The sequence below is a fragment of the Priapulus caudatus genome, unplaced genomic scaffold (assembly GCF_000485595.1).
Source record: "Priapulus caudatus unplaced genomic scaffold, Priapulus_caudatus-5.0.1 Scaffold722, whole genome shotgun sequence".
NCBI lineage: Eukaryota > Metazoa > Priapulida > Priapulimorpha > Priapulimorphida > Priapulidae > Priapulus > Priapulus caudatus.
The window spans coordinates 3234-13956 of record NW_014577783.1 but is presented as its reverse complement, the minus strand read 5'-3'; the positions used below and the strand labels follow the sequence as shown (position 1 = coordinate 13956).

Genomic DNA, 10723 nt, shown 5'->3' with positions numbered 1-10723 from the left:
CACCATCGCTCACATCATCACTATTACTAACCTGATCAGCCGTCATAATCATCTTTCTTAGTTGTCGTCCTTCGCCGTCACCTTTGCGCTAACGGTCTTTTTCCTGTCGTTGAGAAAGCCATGCACTGCGGGAAGCTGCCTGGATGACGAACCCTCGGACACGACTTTGAGTTTTTTCCCGGTTTTCAATACCGCCGGCCGCGGGATGTAACCGACATTTTCGGGAACAACCCAAAAAGTGGTTCGTGTGGGGGGGCTTTAAACAAACGGCCAACCGAAGGATAGCGGAAACTTCCGGACATTAGACGTCTGCATGAAGATAGAGGTAAGGATGCATCGTGGATGTATGCCAAGTGAATACAAGAAAAAAAATCGTGGATGTTATTTTTGGAAGTAAAAAATACCAGAAATCTACGCCGCGAATGTGAATCATATATCTAACGATATCCTACTATCCAGCACATACCCAGTTCAATGTATAAACAAAACTGAAAAATAAGTTTACGAGCAAGGAGAAAGGGGAAAATCCCATCCGGAATGTTGAAATTCACGTATCTATTCTAAGATGGCTTTTCGATGCGCTATTCTGGAGGGAAGCCAAGTACCAGAGTAGGAAGAGGTTAGGGATGGTTAAGAACGAGGATTATAATATAATCTTGGGTATCTTTTTTAATCTTCTTTAAAAGCGTAAAGAGGTTTAGTAAAAGGACTTCGTACTGCAGTCCCCGATTCGCGTTAGCTGTCTTAGCCGTCACCATCCACAACCTGTTTGATAATTTCGGCCCGATGATCCGCTCCTAGATGCTCTATAAACTAGAAACCCACGTATAGTTCCTAGTGAGGCAGAGTTAGACAGCGCGAGATCCGCAAGCAGCGTGGCGTCACGCGGCGACAGCAACATTGCAGCGATGTTGCCAACTTATAAGTTCCCATTGTGCATGTGAACGCCAACGCTAGCGGCCGGCAGGCGGGAAGTGCTTGTTGATCTGCATCCGTTTGGCTGGATTCTGCCATCTCGAGAATGGTAAAGATCTTATTTTCGCTGCTCTCGAACAAAGCGAGGCCTTGTGTTCGCCGGGAAGGCTTGTGTGCGGTGTTTCCCGCATGGCCCCAGGGGGGTCCCCCACTGGGCCTTTTCCCCCCGGCATCCAACCGGGGAACAGCTTAAAGGCCCACAGTGAACACCTGCCGATGAAACCTTCTGCAAAGGATTTTCAGCTTGATTGCGAAGCTCGAAATTTTCTTACTGTTAGGAAAAAAAATCGCAAAGAACGTGGGCGGTGTTTATTAACGGCTTGTCTGCGCGCGCGAGTAAACAGCGAAGGCGTGTGTCAAACTTAAACCCCTTATTCGCTTCCTCCCGCAAGTCGTTAGTTTAACTAGTCGCCGTGATTTCCGTTCACGCTGTAATCGCCTTCTTTCTGTTTTTCACTTCGCAGCAAGACCGTCTGCCGAGTCGCTCGTGGGTGCCCAGCGTTAACGCACAATGTGCATGACTAAGCTGAGAAATAACCACGGCGGCGGGCAGAGGGTACTCAGCTGCGGCGGAACAATATGGTACGCTTCCACTTGTTCACCGCCATCTTGTTCTGATACTGTTCTTCTACTGTTTATCATGTCATTGTTTGCTACCAGTTGCTTCTTTTGCCGACAGTCCTTCAGTACTGTTCGTCCAACGTTGTTCTTTACCTTGGTTCTCTTCCGCTTTCTATGGTTACTGATTGCTCACCATTTTTGTACTCCATTGATGTCGGCGCCATTTATGTGAAATTTTCTTTTCGCCTCATTGTTTTTTTCGCCTGCGTTCGTTAACCATTGCCTTCCACCATCGCTCCTACTATCGCCTGATAGGGCGGCTAGTGCGCTACTCATGTTAATATCACGATGAAGATACATCAGAATACTGTTTACATGCCGGTTTAAAAACAGTGGGCCTAATTAAAAACTAGTGTGGAGCGGCCGCCGTAAAAATATCTTAGCGAGCGTCGTTAATAGCTTTCCGTCGCGGAAACAGCAAGCTGTTTCTCGCTGTTTTCTCAGCTGCCTTAATTACTGGCGCACGCATCACCGGCCACAGCTGTACGAACATCGCGTGCGTCTGGTTAGGTTCTGCCACCTCAATCCGCCGCGCCACGCACGCACACGCCCAACAAGCGCAACGGCCGCACCACAACTCACCCCTACACACGCACACACACACGCACGCACACACATGCACGCACACACACCGCATCCACAGACAGAACACAAACACACCACCGGCGCGCGCGCACCCCGCACACACACGTACACGCACACAGACACACACTGCACACGCACTGCACGCACCGCACACACACGCCACATTTCGCATGCTCTGTTGCTTGCGTTATTTCCATATCAATCCATATCTCGCAGCGGCGACACCAAACCATTTTACGTGCCTCATTTAATATACGAAACCCATGATCAATGAACAATTTTTGTGCTACTTCCAAATCAGAAACCCGCTATCATAACCTTCTTTGTGCCCTTTTTTTATATCAGAAACCCGGCCATTCCTTAAACTATTCTTTCTGCTCTTTGAACCAGAAAACTATATCATAAAACCTTTTGTCGTTATTTAATATCAGCAAACCCGCTATCATAACCATTTTGTGTTCATTTAATTATCAGAAGCCCATATTCATAACTATTTTTGTACTCTCTTTATTTATCAAACCCATAGGCCATAACCTTTTTCTGTTGCCTATAATGCCATAAATATCTGCAAACTCGCGTTCATAAACGATTTTATTTGATTTCATTTATAATCACTCATGCGTAATCTCGCTCTGTGTCGGAATGAATGTTTCACGTGGTGCTTTGCCGCCGAAGTGCGTGGAGATTAGGGCGGGGCTGCCGCAAGGCGGTTCAACGGACGACTGGGCGGAGTGGACGCGCAGTGATGTCAGCATTTGCACGCGTACGTTGCGGCGGCGGTTTGTTCTTGCCGCCAACCGCCACTGTGCAACCCCCAGTAAGTACTGAACCCTAGCTGTGGGGGCGGTCCCAGTTCAATGTTACCGAACCCTCCCGTAGTACTGACCCTAGCTGTGGGGGCGGGTCCCTGTCATGTTACCAGCCCCCGTATGTACTGACCCTAGCTGTGGGAGCGGTCCCTAGCTCATGTTACCAGCCCCCCGTATGTACTTGACCCTAACTGTGGGCCGGTCCCAGTCATGTTACCAGCCCCCGTATGCTACTGACCCTATCCTGTGGTGCGGAACCGTCCCAGTCATTGTTACCAGCCCCCGTATGTTAACTGACCCTAGCTGTGGGGGGCGGTCCTACGCCACTGCACCAAAACCCCCCGTACTGACCCTAGGCCTTGCCGCCCAACCCACAAGCTTAGCGCGTTTCACGTGCTACACATGCGCCATACCTGCCACAGCTTATATTTGTCAATGTTATTGTTGATTTATATATGTCAGATAGCATCTTTACATTCCATTATCAGATAAATATCAATTTGCTATCGCGGCAATCTGCTGCCCTGTCGCTTCGAGGCGCAGAGAGAGAATATGTTTTCTAGTTCTGCCAATCACGAAAAGCCAACTATGTGATTGCATTGGCCACTTTGCCGCGGGAGCTACTCTCGACTCGCTAAGTTGAAGTTTTTCGTTCTCTTCAAAAGTACCCGCCCCGTATTTCTCTACGCTGCGGCGTGTTAACATTGCCCGCGCGTGGCCAATCATTTGCTCTTGAAACTTTTGATTATGTGAAGGACACGGCAGGGGTCCCGGATGTGCCAGCAAAGACCCGGATGTACGGCAGACGAACGCGGCGCAAGTTCATGCTAATTCAACTTAAAATGATTTTACGCGTCGCCTTAGCACTGAACGGAGAGGGAAGCAATTGAGGCGGAATGGCGGGCGTAAAATTACCAGGTTAAATTTCCCGAATAGAGCATTCACAACTCACCCTGATACGCCCTTGGCTGGCGTTGCTGCTGCTGGTGCGTTTGTATTATGTTAGAGAAAGCAATTGCGTTATAGCCGCGTAGCATATTATTAACGGCGGCGCCCTCCTTCGCTTGGACTTAGGAGGGGTCTCCTAAGCTTTTATGCTTGGATTACTGTGTAGTGCCAGCAGAAGCGCCCATGGAAAAACACGCACAGTTAAAATCGCGCAAATGTCTTCTGTCCAGGGGAATCTAGCTAGGCCCAACGGGACGAGACTCAAGTTACAGCGAATGCGTTACTGCTGATAACAAACGCACGCGGTGTCCGCGTGGCGTGCGTGTATGCGCCGCGGCGTGCGGCGTGTCGCGTGCGCGCTGTATCGCAGCACGGCCGTGTGTGTGGAGCGCGCGAGTGTGTGACGCGCGGGTGTGTGCGCTGTGCGTGCCGTTTAGGCATGCGGTTGTTCGTGCTTTTCGTGGTGCTTGCGCGCCTTCGCTGTCTAAGTTGAGCGTAAGAAAATATTTTTCTTTTTACAGTGCCGTTCATTCGGTGGCATATACTGCATAGGCGAGCGAAAGAGACTACAGGATCTTGCAGTTACTGAAGTATGTATTCCAGCCTCCGCTCAATCTGCTCTCACGTTGTTTTAACTTTAAATGTTTTCGACTTCGTGAGCGCGACCACTTATTACTGCTTAGTGGGCCGGATCACCGGCAAAACTTCGCAGAAAACTGCTGCCACAAGCCAATTTATTACAGCATGGAAGTAAAATAACAAGCACCTTTCTTTATACTATTCCATATTTATCTTAACACCTGATACAGTAGGAGCAAGCAGCGTCTCAAGCTTGTTAATAGGAGACTCTAGAATATATATATAATATATATATATTTACATATAGAATATAATATTAATATTAATATTATATAATTCGTTCGAGAAAATTTGCCATGAAAAGATAATGCTAACAGCGCTCCATGCTTTATAAATCCGTCCACTGGTGCATTAGAGGCCTCTGTGTTTGTGTAAATATACACTCCATTATCTGCGACAGCTGACGAAGTCAATAACGAGAGGGAGTCTGAACCAAAACCAGTTTTCTTATGCTTGCACAAAAAACTATAGCCGAATTGACACGAAATTATTCGCGAGGTTAGTACATAGCATTCGATGCGGTTGTACATTCAGATTTTTGCGTCACTAAATTCTTTCTTTGCGTTTGCTAATCAAACCATACACTATTTGGTGACGATGGCCTACCTTATGCCTCACCTATAGCTTCCCCGCAACGCTCTTTTTTTCAACACGTGTGATTGCCTTTCTCTCTGTCCCCTTGCTAGTCATCGCGACGTGGGATGACCCACTCCTTTCCATCAGGTGCATTGCAGCTCTATGACGCATTCAGCACAAGGGAGTCTCAGCAGTGGCGCCCGTGGAGATTCTGTCAAATCCAGAAGCCCGTGCAGATAGCGATACGCCGCCCAGCGCCCATCTTAGCGACACCGCCTGACACATATGACAGTGCTGATACCTAAGTTTGACACTGCCGAATTACTCTGATTTGTCATACAAATGAAGACCGACAAACCCACACGCACACACGCGACGCAACATATTATAGAAATATATACATATTATAGTATTTATATACAAGAGCTAATCATACCTTTATAATAGCGTATTATTACGCTCCTGATCATAATATATATATATTTATATATCATTATATTATATATATATATGCCATAGTCACGACCTGCTTTGGTATCGCTTTCTCATCTCGCTCTACCTGCGTTACGCCTTCACGTGTATGTTTTTACAGACTGTGATTTGCTAACATGCAAGGCGTTGTGCGCTGCGGTGTAAAGGGCCGTTGGCCACTCTCCCACCGTCACCCTTAACGAACACGATGATTGCGGCACGCCATGCCGCTTTCGGGCCAAAGCGAGAGACATTTGCTCGGGCGGCTGCAGAGCTGATGATCTTCTGTGTGTGGTGTGGTGTCGTGTGTGTGTGTGTGGTGTGTGTGATGTGTGTGTGTGTGTGTGTGTGTGTGTGTGTGTGTGTCTGTCGCTCTCTCTTTCACTTGCTTTCTCTCTCTCTCTCTATCTCTCTGCCTCTCTCCCACACTATCTCTGTCTCGGTCTCTCTCTCTCTCTCTCTCTCTCTCTCCTCTCGTCTCTCTCCGCTCTATCTCTCTCTCTCTCTCTCTCTCTCTCTCTCTCTCTCTTGTCTGTCTCTCTCTCTCTCTCTTTCCTCTCTCGCGCGCTCTCTCTCTCTCTCTCTCTCTCTCTCTCCTCTCTGTCGCTCTCTCTTTCACTGCTTCTTCCCCCTTCCCTCGCTCCCTCCCCGTCTCTATCTTCCCTCTCCCCCTCTCTCTCTCTGTCCATGCCAAACGAAGAATGACGTGTATCCCAGCTCTACTTATATCATAAGCAACATTTGATAACAGGACGCGGTTTGAGAAATAACGCTATGACAAGCATTTAAATCTCGTCTTTTTTTGCAAGCAAACACGACCAACAGAGAGCCGTAAGTTCGTAATGCTCTATGTCAACTTTAATTAGATATTTCTTTCTTCCATACTTAAATATGTTTATAATTATAACATAAAGATAGGGTTAACAAACTTTAACCATCGATGTGACAAGTGCAGCGTCCCTGGGATGCGTTACCTAACCAACCGTGTCTGATCACACCAACACACACACACACACACACACACACACACACACACACACACACACACACACACACACACACACACACACACACACACGCGCGCGCGCGTGCACGCACGCACGCACGCACGCACGCTCGCACGCACACACACACCCACGTACGCGCACGCGCACGCGCACGCACACGCACGCACGCACGCACGCACGCACGCACGCACAGACACACACACACAGCGTTATACGCGTCTCTGATCTGCGTGTATTGCAGCCGGTAGCATGCGACTGGAACATACTATCGGATGCACTGGAGGACAGATGTGGCGTCTGCCATGGTGATGGAACGTCGTGTGAGACGGTTCTGACATATTTCAACCTCACCCGCGGCACAGGTAGGTGGGTAGGTGGGTAAGTAGGTATGTGCTGAGGTTAGGCAGGCAGATATAGATGGATAGGTATATAGGTGGGTAGGTATATAGGTAGGTAGGTAGGTAGGTAGGTAGGTAGGTAGGTGGGTAGATGGGTAGGTAGTCGGTAGGTAGTATAGGTGGGTAGTTTGGTCGATCGGTAGGACGCTAGTTGGGTTGGGTATGGGTGGGGTGGGGGTAGGAGGGGTAGGTAGGCATGTGTATAGGGTTAGGAAGGTAGGTATAGGTGGGTAGGTCGGTCGATGGGTAGATAGGTAGGTAGGTAAGTATAAGTATAGGTAGGAAGCGGGCATACGTTTGTTAAGCGGTTAGCGGTTGTTACCGCTTACGTTTGTTAAGCGGTTATACGTTTGTTAGTGTCTGGGTGTCGTGTGTGCGCGTGTGCATGCGTGCGTGCGTGCCTATGAGTGCGTGCATGCGTGCGTGTATGAAAGCGTACATTTATCTCTCTCTGCCTGCGTATAGGATACATCCTCGCTCACGTAGTGCCGGGCAAAGCTCGTAACCTGCGCGTAGAGGAGGTGACCGGTACGCACAACTACCTCGCCGTGAAGGATGCACAGGGTAATTTCCTGCTGAATGGACACTGGTCGATACAGTGGAGCAGCACATACAAGATGGCGGGCGTGGCGGTGCGATACGAGAGGGCGCTGGATGACAGAGAGACGCTGACTGCACCGGGGCCTCTCATGGAGCCACTGTCCATCTATGTATGCTCTTACCTCCTGCAATCTCTCCCACCAGTTCCCTTCTTCTTGCATCTATATGTAAACTGTTAACTCTTCTATCAATTACCTTACACCATCCTCTAGGTAGCTTATTGACGACTCCCGCTTATATCTATGTAAATATTTTTCTGTTTCATCCATCACCAGTTACCTTATCAGTCAACACCTTGCATGGACATGGCACTTTCATACTGTAGTTAGGATTTATTACTGTCTATTACCCTACCAAGCATACAGAGTTACGCATCGGTCGTATTACAAAAGTGCATATGACACATTTACAATGACGAAAACAACTCAACCCTCATCTCAGTGCGCAAAGATTTTTGCGCCCACGCTGGAAAATGATTGCCACTATAATTATGTCGCTGCATTTCACGGTGCTGCAGGTTCTATACCACGAGGTAGAGAATCTGACGCTCAGCTTTGAGTACACGCTGCCGATAGAGAACGCCTCCATCGTCAAGCGCATCCCAGAGTTCTCCTGGAGCTACTCGGGATGGACCGTGTGCAGTGCCACGTGTGGTGGAGGTACGTGCATCTATCAGCGTGTACAGCGCCATCTGTGGCAGTGGCAGGTACATTTATTAAGGAGCCGCAATATGCGCATCCAAACGCTAATTTCTCCAGTACTAGACTAGCAAATACTTCGTGTCATGCATAATCATACTACTTTATGACAAAATAAACTTTAGTTCCTTCCATTTCACTGCGCGTTGTCTTATAAAAGGTATTTGAAAATACCTCCAATGTTGTTGACACGTTCGCGTTGCTCTGCCAAGCAACCGTGCAACGGGTGCAACCCGTAGCAACATGTGACGTCACCTAACCGATTCGGGGCTAAATTGTTTGGCAAACAATTCGGCGTTGGCGCCAGATTGCCAGATTTCGCACCTCTTTCTTGTGGGTTTTAAGCAAACGCGCAGTGAAATGGGAGGAACTAGAGTTTATTTTGTCATACGGTAGTGTGATTATACATGACACGAATTACTTGCTAGTCTAGTACTGGAGAAATTAGCGTTTAGATGCGCATTGTGCGGCTTTAAGGTGTGCAGCACCACCTGTGGCAGAGCTACGTGAAGTTATCAAGGCGTGCAGCGCCATCTGTTGTGAAGGTACTCATAGCTAGTGGGTCGCACGGACACCATGTTTGTGTGCGCGCGCGCGTGTGTATGTGCGCGCGCGCGTCCTGCATGATTTAGCTGTGCGGGTGCTTACCTGAGACACTCGACGACAACCTTGCCGTGATTTACGTGCGCAGGTATACAGATACAGAACCCCCAATGCGTCGAAAAGAAGTCGGGGGTTGTAGAAGATCACTTTTGCAACGCGAAGGTGGCGCCATCGTCACTAGAGAGGAGCTGCAACCTTCATCAGTGTCCCGCCAAGTGAGTACACGCGACGTAAGAGCGTGTCAGGAGTGTGCAATAACGAAAGAGATCCCGAATAAAATATATACATTATATACAACTAATATTTCACTAGTTAGCACCGTGTCCACATCTATCCATCTATTACGTACGCCCATACTCTCCCTTTTCACCTTTCCCTCCCGCGCTCTCTCTCACTTTCTCCCATACTCTGTTTCTCTCTCGCGCGCGCTCTCTTTCTATCATTTGTCTCCCTCCCCCCCTCCCCCCTCTCTCTCTTTCTCTCACTCGCTCACTCTCTCTCTCTCACGCTCTCGCTCTTTCACTTTCTCTCTCACGCGCTCTCTCTCTCTCTCTCACGCGCTCTCTCTCTCTCTCTCTCTCTCTCTCTCCCNGTTGGGATCGTTATGAAAGTTACCACGAGATGGTGCGTACGTTTAAGTGTCTTAAGATTAAAGATGGAAGCTCCCATCGTACGTAGTAGCAACAACTATTTGCAAGACAATAGGTAAGCACTCATCCATTTACTTACGCAAGCCTACAGGCTGAACTAATTAACGCAGGCAAAAATGACACAGTACTATCACCACCACATGCACTGGCAGCAGTTACTGGCAGTTGCATAAGTTACATGTAACACACTGACAGTACAGAATGTCTTAGAAATTATATGGTTTAAGGAGCATAAACCTTCTTCAACCAAATTTAGCTTTTGAAATTTCACTGTGACATTGTAGCCTCATACGTTCAGGCATGTATAGATTCTACTAGCAAACCCCGCAGTCAAATTTTTTCTAACAGTAAACAAATCCATGTTTAACCTTCCTCTTGAGGGTCAAAAGGTTATCGGACACTTACTCTTCGCATGTCAGCGGAAAGTACATTTCATGGTCCTTTCAATAAAGCCATAAAAATGGTAGGTCACCGCTGAAACAAAAGTTTTTCAATCGCTCCGTCAGACCATGTCCTCAGAAAATGTCTAAAACCTGCCCTGTACCCCATTGACCTTTGACCTGTGACCTCCAATTTCAGCACAGTGATGGCTTTTCCTACCATGATGCTATACACCGACTATCACGAGCCTAGACGATCTGCAGCCCGGATATACGCGCGAAGCGCGAACAGCGCCTTTTGATCGAATTCGCTGCCCTCTATGTAGAACTATAAACGCGAGGCCCTCTGGGTAGTACATAAAGCCGAATAATCGGTCAATTGAGGAGTTGTGGCGATTGCAGAAGCCTTTCGACTCTGCACGTAGGGCGAGAATAAATCCAAATGCTCGTAATTTCAAGTTTTTTGGTCGGCGCTTTAGGTTTTCCTCTAGAAAAGCGATTTCCAATTTCTTGCATTTTACGCCCTGAACTTATTCTCGTACATATGGCGTGCCATAGATGGCGCGACGAGGCTGTCTTCGAGGGATTTTCCAGAGAATTTTCCACACAAGGAACGCCGATTCGGCTTAGACTGCGCCGCGATGGACAGTTCGACACGCTGCACTAACTATACCACCATAACTATAACTATACGCACCAGTCTAGCTGGAATCGTGACGTCCGAGTGTAATTCTCGTAGCCATCTTAGGACACCGCAGGCCTC

At 48.2% G+C, this 10723-nt stretch overlaps 1 protein-coding gene across 2 annotated transcripts in view; it reads left to right on the top strand.

Annotated features, from left to right (window-relative positions):
• The window catches only part of LOC106813072 (A disintegrin and metalloproteinase with thrombospondin motifs 7-like), a 25472-nt gene extending 16147 nt beyond the window's left edge, over positions 1–9325 (top strand). For both annotated transcript variants that reach the window (XM_014817120.1, XM_014817119.1), the window contains exons 9-12: positions 6873–6993; positions 7495–7739; positions 8147–8288; positions 9019–9325. In XM_014817120.1, the coding sequence (XP_014672606.1) occupies positions 6873–6993; positions 7495–7739; positions 8147–8288; positions 9019–9149 (639 nt within the window). In that variant the 3' untranslated portion in view covers positions 9150–9325. The remainder of the gene's footprint in view (positions 1–6872; positions 6994–7494; positions 7740–8146; positions 8289–9018) is intronic.
• Positions 9326–10723: the final 1398 nt, after the last annotated feature.